This window comes from Cryptotermes secundus, unplaced genomic scaffold, assembly GCF_002891405.2.
Source record: "Cryptotermes secundus unplaced genomic scaffold, Csec_1.0 scaffold116, whole genome shotgun sequence".
Taxonomy (NCBI): Eukaryota; Metazoa; Arthropoda; class Insecta; order Blattodea; family Kalotermitidae; genus Cryptotermes; species Cryptotermes secundus.
Window position 1 is genome coordinate 1,638,534 of NW_019732857.1, and position 23,253 is coordinate 1,661,786.

The 23,253-nt window shown below is 39.6% G+C and overlaps 1 protein-coding gene across 1 annotated transcript in view; it reads right to left on the reverse strand.

Moving 5' to 3' along the window:
- Positions 1-23,253, reverse strand: part of LOC111867779 — a 220,258-nt gene that overhangs the window by 83,093 nt on the left and 113,912 nt on the right. Inside the window, exon 2 of the mRNA XM_023857925.2 lies at positions 13,978-14,061. Within this exon, the coding sequence (XP_023713693.1) occupies positions 13,978-14,040 (63 nt within the window). The 5' untranslated portion in view covers positions 14,041-14,061. The remainder of the gene's footprint in view (positions 1-13,977; positions 14,062-23,253) is intronic.

Consider the following 23,253-nt stretch of genomic DNA (forward strand, 5'->3'; position numbering starts at 1 on the left):
TCTTCTTCCTTGTCTTCTGGTCATTTGTTTTCTTCCTTACTAATAAAAAATTAATGGAATTGTGTGAAATTTACCAGTAGAAGACATCTAAGTTTTGTAGTATTAATTTTACACCACCAAAAAGTAGGACATCGCCTAAGCTACGAGCAACTTCTGAGGCGGAAGCGATATTAAAGGTGAAACTGACTTTGTGCTTAACTAATTAAGCACTACGCCATGAAGATGTATAGAAGAGTGGATGTACAGACTCACATCTTAGTGAATGGTCATCTTCACGCCCTGTCCGCTTTACTTCCGGGGAAATAGCCCGGAATAAACACATACATATACAAAACATCCGTGCCTTGTGTGAGATTCGAACCCATGATCCCGGCTTCCGAGCTAACGAAGACAGTACATGCCTTAGACCTTATGGCTATTTGACCGGCTGAATATAATGCACCGGAAGATATTGTTACGTGTTTCTTTGGTGGAAAGATTGGCATAACTGCAACTCGTGACCCAATTTCCTTTCCTCGCGTATAGAATAACAGTATTCTGATACAGCGCTTATTAAAGGAATTTAAGAATAAATTGCTTTGGTTCGAGTTCCACATTTGTTCTGTTCGCCCGAAATCTGATTTCGAGGTCCCCCCCCCCCGTTTTCTGTTCCAGTGCCTTGCTAGTCCTTTCTCAGGATCAAGCGGAGTACCTCATTCTAGTGATCCTAGGTATTTGAAGATCTCCGTCATGTTATTCCGGGAGAGTTGCGTTGAATCTGCTTCTGAAATAACGAAACATAATTACTCTATGCAGCTAACTAACTCCATAGAGCCGAGTATTTTTTAGAATATAATATTACTTCAGCTAATCCAGGAATTCATGTCGTTTTATGAAACCAGAAATTTTGTGGCAGTATTTACAAAAGAGACCGCCTCTGTTGTCTGTCCTGAGAAAATTTAATCTAATCCGTATCCTCCTACTATACAACTTTCAGATAAATTTTAACTTTATTCTTCCATATAAGTCTAAGTTTTCAAAGTAGTTTCTTCCCTTCAGTTTTTACGATTAAAATCTATGGTTGGGAGTTCGATTCCCGATGAGATCACTGGATTTTTCAGTTGAACTAATCATCCCAGCCGCACTATGGTCCTGGGGTCGACTCAGCCTCTAACAGAAATAAGTACCAGGAAATTTCTTGGGCGTAAAGGGCAGCCGGTGCGTTGGAACTGACAACCTCACCGCCATCTGTGAGCCTATTGCCTAGAAAATGCGGGAGCCTCGACGTCTCACAACCCTATGGGCCTTCACGGCCTGTTACAGGGAAAGCTTTATTTTTACCTTACCCATTTCTCAACTCTCTTAAATGTTTCATTCTCATTGAACTGATGACCCTATTAATACTGGGTGGAGTGTACAGATAATGAAATTCCTCATTACGAAATTTTCTCCAAGCTGCTATAACGTCCTCCCTGTTTTTTTTCTTGGCACTACAGCCCCAGTGGGCCTAGGCCTACCTCCATGTACTTCTCCGTTCACTTCGGTTTTTCTCAATCGTATACATTCGGTTGGACTCCTTGGGCGGGTGATCAGCTCGTCGCTAGGCCTCTACCTGTACACAGACACAGAAAAACGCACACACACAAACTAAACATCCATGCATTGAGTGGGATTCGAACCCACGACCCCGGTTTCCACGCGAGCGAAAACAGTACATGCCTTAGACCGCTCGGCTACCGTGATTTCCTCCCTATTAGGTGTGCATATTCTCCTCGGCACTCTATTCTTAACCTTTGTATTTCCCGACGTGTGAGAGGCCATACATGACACTCATAAAAAGAGCAGTAAAATTAGTTAGTATGATTTAATCTTTAAGTTTGTAGATAAGAGGGAAGAACTGAATGGGGGAGAGCATTTTTAAAATTTAACTAACTACCTAAGTAAGTAAGTAACTCCATGGATATGAGTCCTTGAGAAGTCGCCAGTTGCTCAGGTATTCAAGGATTTCCCAACAATTTATGGAACCCGATAGTTCATTACCGTGTCCACAGGAGCCCTCCACGGGCCCTTAACTTGAGTAGGATGAATGCGATCAAAATCACCCCATCCTATTTATCTAAGAACCATTTTAATATTATCATCCATTTATGTATTCTCCGAATTTAATCTGTCTTAATATCTTGTTGGGCATGTACTGTCTTCGCTCGCTTGGAAAAAGGGATCTTGGGTTCGAATCCCACTCAGGGCATGGATGTTTAGTTTGTTTGTGTGCGTTTTGCTGTGTTTGTGTACAGGTAGAGGCCTTGCGACGAGCTGATCACCCGCCCAAGGAGTCCTACCGAATGTGTAAGATCTAGAAAAACCGAAGTGAACGGAGAAGTTCATGGAGGTAGGCCTAGGCCCACTGGGGCTGTAGTGCCAACGAAAAAAAAAATCTTGTTGAATGCAATTTTAATTTACTACTGTCTTCTTACATAAGATCAACTGAAACCTTAATGACCGTATAGCATTACGTTACAAGCTGGTCTCTAATGGTGAACGCTTGTCAGTAGTCAGCTTTACCCCCAAGCTAAAGGACCGCTCTTCATCTACTGTCTTACTCAGCATATTCGCACGTAACATCAGTACTGTCACCAGAACACTAAACATACATACCGGTGAAATTCATTCTTATATTACAAGTACACAGAACACACACAACCACACAAACGTAGATGTTAAAACAATTAACAAACACATGCACATAAATATGAAATGTCTGAATATGTTTTTCAAGAGGGAGTCAGGATAGCGTAGTCGGTATATCGTCTGGCTGTGAGCTGGAAGACCGTGATGTCGGAGTTCGAGTCCCGATAGGAGTAAGAATTTTCTCTTCTCCACGTCGTCCAAACCGGCTATGGGGCCCACCGAGCCTCCAATCCAATGGTACCGGGGGCTCTTTTCCGGGGATAAAGCGGGCCAAGGTGAGAAGCGGACCGCTCACCTCCAGCTAGTATCGAGGTCAAGAAAATGTGGCTCTTTACATCTACTCCCCCATACACCTTCATGGCTATCTGCTTTATTAGTTAAGCAGCGAGGCAACTTTACCTTTACTTTCATATAGTGTTCACGAGGGAGGAAACGCCTGTAGGTTGCTTAACATACTCTCCTGTGAACTAACCGGATGGCCCGCCAAGACTCTAAGCGTGAAGGATCGGTTATCCACCGGAAGTCGAATCGGGGACATGAGTACAAACCAAACGAATTATACTGTCACGCGTAGGGTGGTACGCGTGACGAAAATAACGGGTTCTAGTTCGGATGGTTGGATTTATTGGCACTTCGTTTACAAGTTATCTTAATCACACTCAAATACAGCGCTATCGCTGCTTTACACACACTCCAGTTCACCGTTGCACCTCTAGTTTGTCCGTCTTCACTAGTCGTCTCCTGGCAACGGATCTCAACACAGAAACTAGCCCTTCAAATCACTGTGAAGTCTTCTAGCTATTTCTTCTTCAGTCACTCTGGAATCTCGGAACTAAAATTTCTTCTGGACTCACTCCTCCAGCTTACGGCTGAACGTGAACATGTGTGTTTGTGTGTGTGTGTGTGTGTGTGAGTGCATAAGTAATATAACAAAAGAAATCATAGTAATTACTTCTGTCCAGTGCTACACAAATCATAGTTATTACTTGCATAAAACTTTGCCTGCAGTTGGAATGTCACTGTGTTATAACTCAAAAAATAATTATGATATCCCTTGATACGTATATCTTGAGGAAGGCATTACGCTGTCACTGGTACACTGTTGAATTCGTTCTGTCGGAGACGGTATAGGCCTATTCAACTTCATGGTCTTGACGAATAGCAATTAGGAGCCATGACAAGTTCCTGTTTCCTGTTCACTGTTATTCAACAGATGAAATGTTTAGAAGACCTGCCTTCTGTTAGAACAGAGAAGTATATTTCTATGAAAACGAAAGGATATTTTCGGGGTCAGTTTAATCATGTTAAGGGGACCAAGATTCGTTAGATAGATTGGACAGATGATGAGAAAACACGAATTTTGTTACAAATTCCTTGAGGAAGCCCTGCATGGACACTAGAGGTGGGTTCGATATGATAAAAATTTGCCTTATCCAAAAAATGTTGATAATGAGAAACCGACATACTAAACATCCATGCCCTGAGTAGGATTCGAACCCACGATCCCGGTTTCCAAGCTAGCGAAGACAGTACATGCCTTAGACAGCTCGACTACCGTGACCGGCAATTTTAGATATTAGGGAACAGAAAATACAACTAATTTCTATTACAAAGACCGTTGGGTCAATGAAGTTAATTTTGAGAGTCATGGGAAACTCATAAGGACACCAATGGGTAAAATTCAGCATTTGTTGTTTTAAAACAATTTGTCGATATGGTAATCATTGGTTTAAAGGAAAAATTACAAATGACTAGGTTTGTAAGATAACTTAGGTTCATTATAACCAATTTTGAGACATGCCTTATTTCGTGATATGACAGTCTTGATTCCCATGGCATATAGTTATGTATTCCGCGTATATATGGAGCTTTCTATGATAAGCTGTTAAACCTGATTCCGGAACATGAAACCAGGTTTCAATACTCACTCAAAGTGTCATACAATGAAGTGGGGTATGTCATAGAGTTTTGTCACTGAAGATGTTCTAGTTGGTTTATTATATTACGTTATTTACAAAAGAACAGGACATAACAAATCGTAATATTTAAAGGCGTTACATGTATATATCTTTTATGAGGTCTTATAGAAGAAACAGTAAATAATACTGTACTAAATAAAGTGCGGAAATGTGATGCCGCGGTTTTACCTCAGCGCAGAATTAGTGTAAATATGTGATGCCCCTTGCTCTAATAGAAAGCTGCCAGCAGATGATTCCGTGCGATTCTACGGATTAAAGACACTGCACAGGGACATAGAGACAATATCAGGCGATTAATCTTATAGCCCAGTGGCTGCTAAATATCGTATATCACCTGCTTTTCCGTACAATAATTTTGCATTTTGCTTCGAGATACATTTATGTTTAGTACAACCTCACCACCGTCTGTAAGCCGATTGTCTAGAAAAATGTGGAAACCTAGACGTCTCACAACCCTGTGGGCATCCACGGCCAGTTACAAGGACAGCTTTACTTTTTTTATTATTTCACAATAAACACTTATCATTTCCCTAAGCAATACTAAGCGGCTGGTCTTTGCATTTGAGACGTAATGTGTTTCCTGTGAGGTAGGAACTGAATTTTTGTATAATATTTAAACGAATTTCAACCTTTAAGCACCTTTAAGGAAATTGTTATGGCAATAGTTCTTGCAAGTGCAATCACACCGAACGCACATCCAGAACTCCCAGAATTCACAGCTACTCTGCTTGAGAAGGCCGCAATCTTATTATTCACTTCATCTCCTCCTCCAGTCAATTTTACCACCTGCAGTCACATGACCACCAAAACTGTACAGAATCTTAAACTAAAGAAGGCACCTTAATGACCTAACCAATTTCGTAATTTACATCACTTCGTGAAATGAAACTAAATTCGCCATAATTGGCTGCATCTGTGGAGGTCTACTGCAAACAGCTGTTGATAACACATGCAACCATAGGCATAAACTGCTAAAACCAAATGTGGAACGGACGTGAAAGCATAGACTTATATAGAAAACTATTAAAAAGTAATTGAGGAACGCATACCTAATTCCTTAGTGCATGTACATTGGAATCACATCCAGCAATACTAGCACATCGGTTTAACCTCCGTGACTATCACACACAGCGCCTAGGCTTTCATTCCGAGTAAATTTCATAATATATTTATGTCTTTGTTATTATATCCATGGTAGGTGACACGGAAGTTGTATTTTCATGTACACTGTTATTATTATTATAGTTCTACAGCCATTTGTTGGGCTTGGTCGTTTTTTCAGTTTCCTGAGCCTATACACAATCAGTGGGACTCCTTGGACGGGGGATCAGTCGGTCCCAAGGCCGCTACCTACACACAGGACAACACAAACAGAATAAACGCACACAGTACAGACGTCCATGTATCAAGTGGGATTCAAACCCACGATCCCAGCGTTTGAGCGAGCGAAGAAGCTTCATGCCTTTGACCGACGACTACTGTGATCGGCTTTTCATGTACGCTAGATTTCATTAAATTCCATCCTTGAATTCCCCTTAATCTTGGAGATCTGTAATCTGTTCAGCAACAGATTGGTTCATTCGATGTTGGCGTATGTGCAGTGTTCTTCATTATCTTCATTGCAGTATCCTAGAAAATTAACGGGCATCTGATATCTGTGACGTAGAAGTCCCCTCGGAAATGTTTTACTTCTTTATTTTCGCACTCTATGAAGCATACATTTAGCTGAGATTAACTCCTCCGTCAGGACAATTAAAACTGCATTATTCATAATCAGCATTATAATTTTTTGCTATAAAATTACTTTTTAATACAATGCGTTGAAGGAATTTCAGACCCAAGCCAACCACTTCCTCGATTAGCTAAGCAACTCGAGAACTGTACCGGAATGACAATGTAAGTATTGAATTAATATAGGTTTACTTGAGCTGCATTAACCTTATTATCATACGAATTTCAATCAGTTTACACTCTTCAGTCTAAACGATTTAATTTTAAATTGTGTTTTCGTTTTAGAGCAAATTGTGACCTTATATGGAATTACATATAATAAAGAGCCCTACGGTACCTGTGTTGTTAATTTAGGGTCCCGCTGAACCGAAAAGGCGCTTCCAATATAAAAAAGATGTGTGAACCATATTGCGAGATTATTCACGTACGTGTGTACGTATGTCTCTCATAGATTCCTGTCAGGGATGTGCCTTAGTGTTTCTCGCATTTTCTCATAACGTATGTCTATAGGAACATGTTAAACAATTCCAAGACAGACTAATATAAGAATATACTATAATTGAGTACACAATCTGCTATCATTTGAACTGGACATAAGGAACAACATATACTCGTATAATAATAAACTGGAAGCTGATTGCCTGGTTTTTGCATTTCTTGGAATAAAAGAAATATAATTGAATACAGCCGAAATTTGTCTATATTTTAGGCCTTATTTCCTTCACCTTGAAAAAAGAAATACCATTCTCATGATTATCGCCGATATGTTATTATTGATTTGTTGTTGTTGTTTTTATTGTTATTGTCGTCGTCTAAAGCAGTAAGCAATAACATCAAATGTTTCACTCTAATCTGAAGTAATGCTCTCATGTATTTTCCAAAATTCTGCCTACTTCACTGACTTTGAAATTGTTATAACTGATTTACCTGCAGCAGGTCAATACAGACTTAAATATGCCTGTTTTTTAATAAAGAAGTAGTTAATTATGTAGTCTCATAGGATTAATGATTAATTGTTCTTTTATATCAGCTTCGAAGAGAAATTGAATGACTGGTTACATATTCGCTTACCACCAGTCCTGTTCCTTCACTTATCGCACACAGAGATATAAGCTGTTCTTCTACGTTGAATGAAACATGTTTCATAGGTAACGGAGACTTCTGAAAATCAGAACAGTAGGATAGCCTTGAGTCCTTTCTTCTATCCAGCTAGGGAGAACGTTGGCCAGAGCAATTTTAATAGCCAGCCAAGGGCAAAGTATGGCTGCAGAGAGCTGAAGGAATTTGCGCGTGATTAAGTTTAAGAGGTTGAGAAAAAGTTTTCAGTAGCCACTGTCTTTTAGTTGTGTCACTGGAGAGTTTTACAACTAAATGGAATAATCATAAATTATTTCGGCCTGGGATCATGTCATTCTTTTCGCAGTCTTTTTAAGAGACTTTTGTTTGCTGCAAGATTTAGAATACCCTGTGAAATGTTACATTTAAGAGAATTAGCCTTATAACGCATTCCCATTCAAAACCTTAGGAATTCGCTTGTGTTTCTGTCTGTACAAAGGCTTTGGTATGGCGTTCAAAATAAATTGATTTGGCAAGGTGGGCATACATCTTCAGAGCCCAGTTCTGAACCTGCAAAGTTAAGAATTCCCATTTCATGCCAGAGAGGATTATTTTAAGTGTCCTCGTGTATTTTAAATTATTAGTCATAAATTAGCCTTAACGTTCAGAGCGTTCTACTAAGATATGCATAATTTTATAAATGTAGGTATTTTGTTCTAAGGTTCTTCTCTTAAATGTAAATATCAATTATGACTCCAGTTTATATGATTATGATTATGTAGCAGGGTGTCCGCGCCATAGCTCAAGCGGTTAGTCGCTGGCTTCCCACCGCGGCGGCCCGCGTTCGATCCCGGGTCTGGTCAAGTGGGATTTGTGGTGGACAAAGTGGCGCTGGGGCAGGTTTTCTCCAAGTACTTCAGTTTCCCCTACCAATCTTAATTCCACCAATTGCTCCACAATCACCCTCACCTATCATCTGGGGCTGGTACAATAGGCCAGAATTGGCCTCAGTACAAGGGACTTAGTCCCACTAGCAATAAAAGAAATGTAGCAGGGTTTCAAAGGCCATGAGCGTGAAAAGTTAAATAGCACATTTATAAGTGTTTCTTCGGAGACAATAAAAGAAGAAATACTTAAAAAAATGGTGGTCTATGGATAACAGAGAAGAATTAGGATATAATTTTTAATATCCTTTCAGTGAGCTTATCAAACCCCATAACCAATTCGTATATAAGAAACAACTGTGTTTCTTGCTGCCAGCTTCCTAGTGGGTTTCGCTCTATATTGTACAGCATTCGTGGCGCATCAAGGATGCAACAGTTTGACGGTAAAAGACTGTACAAATTGGCCTCTAAATTTCTTCGAACACGATGATTTATAAATGACGGAAAACACGGTGTTTGAGAAAATACATAGTAACACACAGAAATACAAGTGAAATACGAATTAATTGAATTTAAGTCAATGAGCAATTTAAGAAATTACATGAAGAAAATTTTCCTGGTTTTTACAACTCATGTGGTAATGTTAAGGAAACCTGTGGCCAAGATCGTGTTCGTTAGCTAATATTAATATACACTGTGTGACTTCATAAACTGAATACTTGAACATACTTTGAAAAAACAAACTTAAGGAGGTTAGTTTCAGTGAAGGAGTGTTGGTCGGCATAAAGTATATCTGGTATATTGTTTATTCAGAATAAACGTATGAAGACGTATTTTGTGAAGGCGCAAATCAAATACTTATTTACGAGTTCCAGGACGAAGGATCACATAAGATTAGCGACGGAACCAAATGCTCCCTGAATGATTTTAGTTGAACAAAGTCCAAAGTAGGGCCATTAAACCTGCCTGAAACGAAAATGATATATAACGGAAGCTGTCTTTGATGGACTACCATCTGGTCGGAAGAATAAGAACGATATTTCTTTTAAATATTCCTAATAGGAGGAAAATATCGGAGGCGGAAAGTTAAAGAACTGTTTAAAACGGAATGAGAAAAATCGACTTACTATAACTTATTTTCATCAGCCACTACAGTACTGAAAATTTATCTGCGAAGACTGAAAATTGAAATTTATTTTACTTTTGCACTGAAGTTCCTGGAATTCACAATAATTTGACTAATATAATAATTGGATTCTCATTTTGGGCCTTCTTGAATATCTTGTCTTATCGTCTTAGTTCCTCCAAGTTCTATATGAGTAGCAGAGAGGAAAAGAGAATAGTTTTAACTGAATGGTACAAGGCGTTCCAGAATTTAATTTACCTTGGAAAATTTGAACAAATTAAACGACCCCTTCAGGAATTTTAAATACAGGATTTCAGCTCAGATTAAAATTCAGTCAAGACGTATACAGAATACCGACCTATTCAAGGTTATCTCTCCTGTCTGAACATCATCTGAATCTTTTGATGCTGAAACAGCTATTCTGTTTGTCCAGCTGTGTGTAACTCTTCTGTTATATTTGCCCAATTGAAAGTCAATTATTGCAGCAGTCAAGGAACATTAACATTTCTGGCAATAAATGCATTGAAAATTTGTAATGGCTATCAGTTAGAGTGTAATAATTTGCGTACAGCTGATGATGACATGTGATCCTATGAAAATGAATTAGTATGCAAATAATTAAGTAAATATAAAAAGTATTGTAGTATACATCGTACTGCAGCAAGCATATTAGCAGCACACCTGCCCTCACGCTAGTCTTCTTGGTTTGTTTGGGTACGTGTACATGGCTTGCTCTGTACACTAATAGGCTCTGCGGTGTACATAAAACAGTTTTGATTGATGAAGATGAATCACTTACTTAGTCAGAAGATGCTGCACCTGTGTAAGGCGAGTTGTATTGACGCATGGGCTGTTTTCTTCGAAACGTAACACAAGAATTAATGAGATTTACTTTCAAGTAACACTAGGATTTTTTCATAATTCCGACTGGCGTGGAACAGTATATTGTGACATGCGGGCGTTTCTAGGAAACGAAATGGCAAATCCTTTGTCGCGGAGAGATTGATTCTTGGAAACCACCTGGTTACGGAACACAATTTCCATGGATACGAAAACCATACCGTTGCTACGAAATTAACACACTCAGCAACGGACAAACACAGAATAACACGTAGAGGAGCTGATGGGGTGGTGACGTATGTTCGGTCCATCCCGATGTTATAAAAGGAGGACATGTAATTGATTTTTCATTTTTTATTCACCCCGTGTGGAGGCGGTGACCCCGCGAGTCGTGGGAGGCAACGAAAAGGGAAGTTTCAAATCTGAGGCAGTAAAATATGGTCGCCAGTCCCAAGGGACTCGGACCCGAGAAGGACTACGCTGGCAGCATATACAAAAGACAGACCCGTCCTCTCGTCAGAGAGGGCGACTCATAAAAACAAGACCTTAACTGTCAATCTATAATAAATATCTGGTCATGAGCTCCAGATGGGCTCCACACCAAGACTTAATGACTGACTGACCGATTGTCAGTCGCAATTTGACTTTGACTTGATTTTTCAGTCGCCGTGTATGTATTGTACTGTATATTCACTTAATAACAGGAAAACTGTAAATTGTACATACTGACAACAGACTTATTACTGCTGACTGTGACTCTGGCAAAAGACAGACCCGTCCTCTCGTCAGAGAGGGCGCCCCACATCAACAAGCCTGCAAATGTCTGACAGTAATAAAGATCTGGTCTTCAGCCCCAGATGGGTGCTTCATTCCAAGACAGACTGGCCGACTGACCGTCGGTCATAACATAATTTTGACTTTGACTTCGATTCTTCATTCGTCATTCGTCCTTAGTGATTCGTAACTGAGTGGTCATTCGACATTTGTAATTCATTCGTAAACTAGAAGTGACTGACTCGAAATTCAGAAACATGTCAGTGACAGCAGAAGAGAAGGCACTCGTAGCTAAGTAAAAAATTAAGTGGGTCTTAGGCAGTCATCCACTGTGAGGCGGTATAACTGATTGTACGAGTACGTAGTTAAGAGTGATTATAACAGAAGGCGTCAATAAACCCAATGATCCTTTCCAGAACCCGTTGTTATTAGTCACGGAACCCCAGACACGCGGCAATATGAAGAGAAAGAGAAAGTTGAGAAGCAAAGTAACAAAAGTAACAACATTGTAGCTCATGTTTTCCGTTCGTAGTACGTTCCCTTCGCCATGTCTGTCTGTCTTTCTGTCTCTCTGTCCGTCTGCTTGCCTGCATATAGAAACCTGAGGATAGCTGAAAAATTTTCACGAAAATTTACGTTGAGAAATTTTACTAAAATTAGTCAATTCTGTGTGATTTTGCTTACATCACTTTACACGAAGACTTCTGTGCGTCTGTGTGAATATCTCGAGTGTAACTTGCTGAACTGTGATCGGTGTTAAAAGGAAAAAAAAAAAGAAAATCTGTAAGCATACATTTATGGTTTTGAAGACAATTAAAAAAAAGGACCGTTACTGCCCTTCCAACCTCCGCCGAGTTTCGAATAAGAGTAATAAGCTAGGACGGAAGGAGGCTCAAATACACCGAAGTGTATTGTTAAAAATCTTCCTTGGGTATGTGGACTTGGGTATTTGCCTAAGGTCCATTTTAATAATATCCTCCCATCTAAGCCTAGATCTCCTATGTGGCCTCTTCCCTTGAGATATTGCAAAAATGAATCTATATGCTTTCCCCTTTCCTTTCAAGCATGTTATATGTCCCCTTCGCTCTATTCTCCTTTATTTGATCATCCTAAATAGGTACGGTGCCGGTCACGGTAGCCGAGCGGTCTAAGGCGTGCACTGTCTTCGCTCGCTTGGAAACCTGGATCGTGGGTTCGAATCCCACTCAGGGCATGGATGTTTAGTTTGTGTGTGTGCGTTTTTCTGTATTTGTGTACAGGTAGAAGCCTTGCTAGGAGCTGATCACCCACCCAAGGAGTCCTACCGATTGTGTAAGTTCTAGAAAAACCGAAGTGAATGGAGAAGTTCATGGAGGTAGGCCTAGGCCCATTGGGGCTGTAGTGCCAAGGAAAAGAAAGTGTGTACGGTGTAGAGCAACTTATTTTCGTCATGGGGCCTACTGATGTTCTAGATAGTGGTCGTCATATCCCAAATTCTGCTGTATGGGTACTTCAAGATGTGTGGACATTCCAGTTCTGCTTTTCACTTTAGATGATAACGATTTTGTGTTTTCCTCAATGTGAATTATAAAAATCCCTATTACAGAAATTGCTGAAGGCGTGTCTACCACCACACATTTTGAATAAGAAATACATACCAGCTCGTGATTTAAGTAAAGTGGCCGGGTGCAGGCTACAAGGCTCAGGTTCAATTACTTCTAAGGGAAGGTACTCTTTCGTTTGCCAACACCTCCAGAACTGCTCTGGGACCATTCAACTTCTTATGCAATGGATAAGGGAGTTAAGCATCAGGAGCGTGAAGCTGATTATCACTTAACATGTAACGGTGATATTAAGGATGCGTATAACCTTGCCTCTATGACCACGCTAACATTCATACTTGCTTTCATGCGGGTAGAAAGTGACCCGATTTTATTTTAACAAAACTCTTCTCCACTATTACAAGTCATAGAATGAATGCGAAAGTGTTTCGTTTAAGGAACATACAGCACCTCTCATTACAACAAAATCATAATGACGGCGCGTGAGATTATGTCAAGAGGCTGAGCTGGTAAAACGCTACGCGCGTTGGTTGCAGTAAATGGTCATTATTCGGGTAGGTAGATGTGTAAAGAGTAGTCTCTGTTCTGAAACCTGAAGGAATTTTAGTGAAAAAAAATGTCCATTTAGACCGCCTTCATTTTTTAAGAATTTTATGTTGTGATATCATGCCTGGATTCTGAGAACTCGGTGCCCCAGCTTAAAATTGTTGTGAGAAGTTCTCAGGATAATCCACAATAACAGACGGTTTTCTGTTCTCATGAACAATACTTATTGATCTGACAAGAGTGTTATGCCGGTAACACACAAAACAGACAGCCTGTTATGGTCTTGAAGCTCCATGGATACAAAGTATATAATTGAGAACGTCATAAGGCGAGCACATGGAAATAACGCCTCTCAGTCTTCGGTTTGTCATAAACACTTAAATTGTGTAGAAGAATGTAGTATACTTTGTAAAATAATTTCTTTTTCTTAAATTCGTTTAGTGGGGGGTGGAGTCCAACTGGGTCCACTCGCCACGGCGGCCACTGATTGGCCTACTGTAGCCTGCCCCGGGTGATTATGATAATGGGAAATTTGGTGGAATGAAGACTGGCAGGGGAAACCGAAGTACTCGGAGAAAAACCGCCCCAGTGTTACTTTGTCCACCACAAATCCCACTTGACAAGACCCGGGATCGAACCCGGGCCGCCACGGTAGGAAGCCAGCGACTAACCGCTTGAGCTATGGCGCGGCCCATCTTCTGTCCTTAGCGACAATAAGTAAATTTCACGTCAGTATAAAAGAGACATAAAATTTCCATCCCAAATATAACATGCATTTAAGGCTCAGCATAATGATATGTAAGGTGGCGCATAGACGCATCAGCTCTACTTACCGAGAATGTTAACAGACATCCAATGACCTTCCAGAACGGCATCCTACTCCCTCCAATCCTCATCGTAGTACCAGCGCTTCCTCCCTGAAAGGTTAAGCGAATTTGAACACAGGATTGAATCAAATAGAACATTAAGTGTAACTGCAACACTCAGAAGAAAACACTGAATTACTGTTAATCACAGACATTAGGAAATTCGATTACAGACTTTTTGGACATTATCAATTGTCCTTCGTTATTTAAAACACAACGTTTAAAACACAACACAACGTTTCGGATACTGCACCCTGTCACCGTCCTCATGTGAAAGTCTACTCATTTGGGCCCAATCGATAGAGCTAGTCTCTATCTCTAGAGTATGAACTTCACATGATCTAATAACATCTCATCTGAAGATATTAAACTTCTCCGTTAAGAGCACCAACATTTAATCTGACACCCGAAACTGCTAAATTTGGCAAAACATATCAGGAGCTAAGGTATTTGATGTTTCAGTTAGCAAGTCTAAACAAAATATATATTTACTTTATACGGTTAAATATAATTAATTAGAATAGTGTAATAAAATCTAGGTAATCTCTAAGTGATTCTGAGGCTAACAAATTACTTCTTTCGTCAAATCCAGGGGTAATCAATATTTGAGACAGGCGGACCATATTGAATTATAATATGTCCTACGAGAACCAGAGGATTCAAATTTGTCTGCCGTAACCAAAACAAAGATGGACATTACAATAAAAATATCCTAAACTTTTCTTATCTGCATGAAACATGATCCGGCTTTTCTCCCTTAAGAAAATTAATGCTTCTGTCTGCTTTCGAAAATGCGGGTAGAACCTTAAAAGAGCACACCTGTGATTCTTGAATGGATTTGTTTTATTTCGTATATGAGAAAGCCAGTTCATAGGCACACACACACACACACACACTCACACACAAATATGCTTACATATGCTACCTTACGTAACTTAGAAAACCGATACAATAAAATTAAAGCTTGCTGGCTGAAGAAACAATGCAAGACTGTGAGTTGTGCTGCATTTCAGTCAATTCAGGCTCCAGTGTTTCTGCGGTATAAGATGCGTATATTTGTATGCTAGCCACCAAATCATTGAATATTATTTGAATATTTTCAGACAATGTATCATTATGGTCTCTCCTTACGAAGCATATCACATATTTTAAAAGGTTCAAGTTGTTTAAGGAACCTTCTCAATTTCATTTCAAAAGCACTGAGGCCCCAAACTACGATAAATGAAGAGTTCTTTTGGGATATATACATCATACATGGATGTATGTTGACCTTGAAGTATAATATGAGTGATATAAATTGTTGCTAATATTATTATATGAATGGAAAATCCAAAAGAACACTTTCCTTCACTAAATCCGCCCACAATTTTAAGTTTATAATTCATGAATTTTTGTTAATCTCAAAGCGAAGCAATGTTTCAGTTCTTCCACTCAGCCATCGGAATTCTGTATGGTTCTCATACTCAACATTAATTTCCGACTGCAGATTAAAACTGGCGGTGATTAAGTACATCAAATCGAATGGAAATCATCACATCATAACATTCACACTACGTTGAGACTTCAGAGTTTTTCCACAAAGTGACTGCCGATTTATGACGCAGTAAATTTTCACGTAAATTTTGGAAATTTTTGTGCATTTCTCTTACATAATTCCACCAAACACACCTGTTTTCTTTATAATATTAGTTCAATTTTATTTGCTGTTACTGTTTTAATTCACCCAGAGCAGTCGAAGTTCCCTCGTGGTATCACACACACACACACACACACACACAGAAAAGAAAACACTGTTATGCCATACAAACCCTTAAAACCATCGAGTTTTTCGACCACCTCAAAATATTCAGTACCGCTTGTGTCGCGACTCTCACTCAGTGAAAAACAAGAGCCTTCTGATTCTTTTGCTCCGCCTTTCAGTTGACTATATAAGCCACTGTTACTGAAGCCAACTCATCGCGTTGTTGCTGCACGAGACAAACTTATAGCTAACAAGTTACGAGCGCAGGAACTTTCGTCTTAATGCAGAATTGTTTTCTGAAGTCATTCTCTTGAGGTTCAAGCCCCGTTCTCTAACCATCAATTTTTTTCTTCAGAGAGCACAGGCATAGTTATTGTATTACTTTGTGCTTCGCGTTGTAAGGCTTGGCACTGTTATATTCTTTCAAAACAACAATAAATTCACTGAAAAAAATACACGAAATTTTTCTCATTCACAGAATCACAAAAATATTTGTCAGTTCCTTTCTCTTGAAAAATTCTACTTCGCAGTCTACTTTACAGTCTATTTTGATAAACATATTTTACGATGCATTTCATTTGTAAGGGCTGACTAATACTTGATAAATAAATTGTATTCAAATTTCGAAGGAAAAATAATAATTGCCTATCTCGCACTTGTACTTGTGGAATCTTTGAAGATTAGTGTCAACATTGAGTACTGCAATGAACCTGGATAGCGTAGTTGGTATAGCGACTATCTATAGGATGGACGACCTAGGGGTCGGAGTTCGGGTCCTGGTAGGGTCAATAATTTTCTTCAAGTCGTTCAGACCTGCTCTGGGGTCCATCCAACCTCCTATCTAATGGGTACCTTGGGGCTCTTTCCACGGTGTTAAGTGGCCGGGGTGTGAAGCTGACTATTCACCTCCAGCTGCTAGTGTAGAGGTCAAGAAAATGTGGATCTATACGTCCACTCCCCCATTCACCTTCATGGCGTAGTGTTTAGTTAGTTAAGCACAGGGACAACTTTACCTTTACTGAGTACTGGAATTTTATTTGAGAGTTAATGAGCGATTTCTCCTGGAGCATGCTGTGTGATTTGTAATTTGTGGATATTAGCGATAGTGTTGTAGTGATTTCTAGTTACAACTTATAAGTTGTGAATAAATCCATTCTCCAATCCAAAACCCCGTCAAAAGTCACTCTAACACTTGACAATACCCTAAAAATATCATTTTGGACTTTTCTATATATATTTTATCCATCCACTTCGCTGATGTACTAGTTCTCCGAGCCATACGTAGTAACAGATGTAGAATTCAAACACTGTATCTTACGTGATTGTTTTTCTTAGCATTATACAAAAACTACACTGGAATTTTGACTGTACACTTTTTAATTCAGATCTCAGAATATAGTAATTCAGAAAAAATTTAACTTGTTCTCTATTTTAGTGTTCACCTTTGCCTTTGTTTTAAACAAATATTTAACACAAAATGCCGTGCATTTCTTCATTCGATAATTCTAAAGGACTTGTTATATTAACAAATGCTAAGTAGCCTTTCGTGAATCCTTCTCAATTCCTGCACGAAACACGTGATCATCAGCAAATAACAGCTTATTTATAACCACGTCTATATTTGTCTCTGCCATTGAACCACAGATGTGTTAATATCAAAGGGGGTCGGTGGCCAACTGCCACGGCTTACTCCTTGCTTAAGAAATTCAATTTTCGGATTTCATCAACTAAGGAGTGTTTCCTTAAGATTCATTTTAATATCATCATCTCATTTGTGGCTTACCTTTCCCGTTCAGCATTTCCGACTAAAATTTTGTACGAAATTCTCATCTCTGCCTAACTACTGCACATTCTTTAGCACATGCGCCTTGATTTTATCACGCTAATAATAGTCAGAAAAGTTATGAAACTCCTCATTATGCATCTTTCTCAGTCCTTCTCTTACTTCTATTCTCTTAGGTGCAAATATTCTTCTCAGCAATCTCTTCTCAAATACCCTTAATCTATACTTTTCCTTTAGGGCTAATTACGGTACATTCCAAGGAAAGAATTATATGTAACAACCATAACATCGCAACTAGTTGGCAAGAGGGGTATAATTACTTACTGCTTATAAGACATGTTGGTCGTTCAAACTCCACAGAGCGTACAAAACGAAGCTGTTATCTGTTAGAAGTTAGTCTCACTATGGTCCATCTTGTCTTCCACTTAAACAGGATCTACGAAACTCTCAGGACAATTTACCTTGTGCACACCTTAACCAGAATCCTTCACATAGGAAGTGAATTTGCTACTCATTAATCGTTCCACTATATTCATGGGTATTATATGTTATTATAATGTTCTCATTCCTGTTTCTGTTCCATCCGTTTGGATTATTCGCCACTGTTCCTTCTCTGAGAACATCCTCTCACGCGTAGTCCGTACAGCCAATCTTCGTGTTAGCAATTTTTATTACAACAGCTGTGTGTCAAATTAAACCACTCGTTTACTTTTTTCCATTTCAGACGAGGTCGCAACCCTGCGGGTTGTCTATTAAATTTCCTTCGTCCGTCCGTCAATGAAAGAATTCGGGGTCCTTGATTTGGGGAATTTTAATTAAAATTGTCGGCACGCTCTGCTCTTGCGTCAAATCAGAGAAAACAATGAATATGAAGAAAGCCGTCTTCTGGGATGTGGCACTGTGTAGATGTGGTGTTAACAGACGTTTCGGGGGAACGTATCGCCTCCATCTTCAGGGTGCTTGTACCAGTCCTCACGGTCTCTTCGCTTGGTGATTTTCTTATTTTTCCTTCTGCCCTGAAGATAGAGGCGATACGTTCCTCCGAAACGTCGGTTAACACCACATCTACACGGTGCCACATCCCAGAAGACTGCTTACTTCATAGTCACCACCGTGAAAACCTCAAATCTTACAAAATAATGAATAATTTACATTAAGACTGTTTGGGACACAAGATGTAGGAAGAAATGAAACACATGAATTATGCGTAAATACCGTTTCCCTGTACGCGTTGCTATTTTCCAGATAATTAAAGAATTGTCACGTTATGTTTACTTTTAATTTCTTTATTCAGCACACAACAATGGTCTCAGAAACATAGGTGAAGTTTACCGACCAGTCAACAATCATTTTCGAAAGCACTTGGAGATGGCTGAAGTCGCTTAATACTAATAACAATTTAGTGGAACATCGCGGTTCTAATCCGCAAGCGAACTCTACCGATGGAGCGACCGCCGCTTGTCGGCGAAGTTAGTACCAACTTTAGCGGATAGAGGGTATCGTGTGGTCAGCGCAACGAATCCCCACGGCCATTAATTTCGGTTTTCTAGGTCGGAGCCGCTATTTCCTTGAAATAGCTCCTCAATCATACTCACGAGGATGAGTGTACACCGTTCCAGAACCATAACTTCTCATGAAATCTGATAGCGCCTGGAATCGAACCCGGACCTCTGGATCAGTAGGCAGAAGCTCAGTAATTTAATGAAGCTTGTTCGAATCTGAATTATAAGCCTTTATTTACACAAATGTTATTCAATCAAAATACAATTGATCAAGCTGCCGGAGTCATGTATTTTGGATCATAATAAGGTCAGTCTGCTTGAGAATGTATGTTTAATGTCCTTTCAGTAGGTGTAAAGACAGTGAAAAATAAAGCCTTAATATTACTCATTCATTATAATTTACCTTATCACGAATATGAATAGGTATCAGCTGATAATAACTTGCTGAATGTGCATTTAATATTATCTAGAATAAGACATCTCTAAAATTACAGAGCATCACTTTCCTTTCTCGAATTAGATTTGTTTTCGTGCCTTATTAGAAATGTGGCAAGTATCGACGTTAGTATTTCATTTATAATTCCTTTTGCGGAAAGCACCTGATGAATGTAGAGGGGCAGGGTAGCAGGCATAGGCAAGCTAGATTATATGTAAGACACTTTAACTTAACTTGGGAGACATGTGTCCAAGGTAATATTTTCTCCGAAGTTTCTCGTGGTTTACGTCAGACGTTTCCGGCGAATATTGTGAAAACATTTTGATATGGGATATGACAATTTCCCCCAGAACCCTGTTCAATTTGCTGTGCTCTCTCATCTAAGAATATTTATGGACTAATAACTCCACTCCACTATACGTCATCATGGCGTGGTTCTTAATTATGCACATAGACAACTTTATCTGAATTTGCACTTTACGTAACGTGTGTGTTTGATAGAGGATCGTCACATAACGTAACGGTGAAACGAAATTTTTATGAATAAATATTCCTATTGACATAAAAAATCGCGAACGAGCCTATATACGTACATAGGGCATTGAAAAAAGTTTTCCTTCTTGAAAGATGTCCTTTTTGTTCATATAGAAATGTAACTGGAACTCGTGTTACTTGGATTGTAATCTGTTTTGAAGCCGAAATTACCTAAAGTAGTGGTTCGATTTTCAGCACAACTTAAAATGTGGTTTTGCTTGTATATTGTAAAAGTGCATCTAAAATCTTTACTTTGAAGCAGCCGACTGCATCTCTGGACTGGATGGATGGAATGGAATGCTGTGTCCAAGTGTCTCTCCTAAACAAGTAAAAAAAAGGCTGACGTCTACTTTGGGACCTAAAAATTTTCTCTTTTGGCCTCTGCATATTCGCCTTCAGTTCGTGATTCATTTCTTGTTTTGTGGAGCTCAGATTTGGGATGGGAAAATCAGGTCACAGACTTGGAGTCGTTGATATATTACTGCCGAACTGAAGACTGACTACTCTTCTAAGGTCAAATGCAAACTGAACTCCTCTCTTGTCGCGGTTTGGGCTCTTATAAATTCCATGCAGACTCGATAGCTTATATGCTGTTATCAACGCTGCTTCAATAATTTGTGTGTAACGGTGGAAACTCCATTGTTAGGATTTGTTAGCGTTCTGCTTCCTAGCCGCTCTCGTGGGAACGTTGGTCGTTGCCTAGGAAACCAACTCTGATCTCATTCATATTTTCTGACACGACACATTATATATATATGAGTTTTTGATACGGGTATTTTTTACCCAGTTATGAAATAAATGACAAATTGGTTTTCATGAATTCCCGATTTCTAATATATGTATATAAAAAGATTCTGTGCAGTAGGAAAAGGTGAGCGAAAAGCATTATCAAAACGCAATTATCATAATGGGAATTATTCCCGGAAGAACTTAGGAATATAATGAAAACCTCAAAGAGTGTCGACAGTGTTTCAACAGAGATTCGATCTGAGAACCTACCAAATACTAACCTAGAGTTTTATCGCTAGCCAACCCGCACGTTAAATAACATGGCGCCTTCATATTATTTTATTTAAAATTTAAGTATTTTTGTGTCTGGGGAAGGAACAGGCAATTGAGTATTAACAGCGACTGTGGTTACCCTTGCCCTCAATTTCCCAGCAGGCCTTGACTTTGGTGACCGACGTGTTCTTCAGTAACGTAGCCCCTAGCGGTTGGAATGCTGCAAGGTGATCATGTCGTTTCCCCACCTTTCTTAGGTCATACTTAGCTCCAAGAATTGTCTCGCATGGTTTATGTGGCTTATATGCAGTTGCATGCTGGAGTGCATCGACTACGCAGCCCCGAAATTACAGATGGGTGTGCAGCAAGAAGTCAAGATATTGGAGATACCCCAGAATCTTCTCTGCTTCAGAAAACACAGAAATAAAATTGCATGCCATAAGGCGGATACCAACTGGAAAGCAAATCAAGTGGAAACGAAATGTTTGAGCCATGTGTATCTCAGTTGACTCAATTTGATAATACGGTGTATAGTTATGGACTAGATTTAAAGTTTTGCTTTATGTAAAAAAAAAAAAAAGATAAAGCTACCTCTGTAGCAGGCAGTGGAGACCCATAGGGATGTGACACGCCGAAGCTCCCACATTTTCTAGACAATCGGCTCACAGATGGCGGTGATGTTGTCAGCCTTAAGCTCCAGCCGTCCATTACCCTCAGGAAGATTCTTGGTACTCATTTATGTTAGAGGCTGGGTTGACCCCAGGGTCATAGTGCGGCTGTTAGGATTAGGTTAACTGCAAAATACAATTACCTCATCGGGAATAGAGCCCACGACCTTCCTGCTTGTATCATAGTGCCTCAACTAGCCAAGCTACAGCCTGCCCCTTTACTTTATATACAGAATCACGAAGTTTTCTATCGCCTGGGAAATAACACCTTGTAGTCCGCTGGAAGATAATGGACCACACGGTGTTACATCCCAGCAGAATATACAACTCTACATAATCACAGCTGTGACGATCTCAGAACTTACATATATTCACGTGTTGACAAATTTAGTTTTACTGGCCTGCTTTATTTGTATATAAGCACACAGCCAGGTGTCATCATAACATCCTTGTGTCCGTCCTCTCTAACACATCTGAACCACATGACGGATTTTTCTAAAATAATTACGAATGTCACGTCACGCGAGGCCACCCCAGACTTACATTACTCTTTGGTTCCCAGACACCAGTAACACAAAATATAATGCTGGGAAGAATTTTCAAAGTGGCAGCGAAATTAGCGAGGGATATTCGGCAAAATTTCCAATTTTGTTGAGGTTCTTCTTTCAGAATGCAAATCAGCAAGTCGACTCCCAGTCGGGTGACGACAGCTAATGGAGGGGATAGCTGAAATTTTATATGAAAATATATCACAAACATGGAAACAAATTATGCGTATAAGAAGAAAACAGGATGTGGGGAAGTGGACTGTGTTCGTGTTTCTTAGGATAGGGACCAGCAGAGGGATCTTGTGAACAAGGTAATGAACATTAAAGATCAATATGAACAGAATTTTATTAACTTAGTAAATAATTGATTCTCGAGAAAAGCTCGGGGGCACGTGGTAGCGTAGTTGATTGAGGCACTGTGCTACAAGCCGGAAGGCCTCGGATTCGAGTCCGGATAAGGTGGATTTTTCAATTTACCTAATCCTTCCAGACGCACTACGACCCTGGGGTCGACTCAGCCTCTAACAGAAATGAGTACCAGGAATCTTCCTGGGGTGGTAAAGGACGGCAGGCGCTTAAGGCTGATAACCTTGTCGCCATCTGTGAGTCGATTGTCTGGAAGATGTTGGAGCCTCAACCTCTCACACCCCATCGGCCTGTTACAGGGACAGCTTTGCCTTTTTTTTAACTTTTACCAAGAAAGGATCTGTTCTATAAAGTTTGGGATGTTATTTATTTATTTATTTATTTTAAGTTTATTTAAATGACGCTTACAGTAACTCAGAAAATGTATCGTTGAATGATTGGCAGGAGTAGCAATTAATTAAAAAAGACGCGGAAGGAAAGGCTTGTGGATCAACTTCTAATACTGTTATGGAATTTGTCTGCAGAAACTGGGTAAACCCACTAAAAGCCCCAAAGCAGTTGGTGTTCCCGGGGGGCATTCGAACAAATTCCTTCCTGAAAACAAGTTAGAAGTGTTGTCGCTTACTCCAATTTACTCGGTTTGTTATTATTATTATTATTATT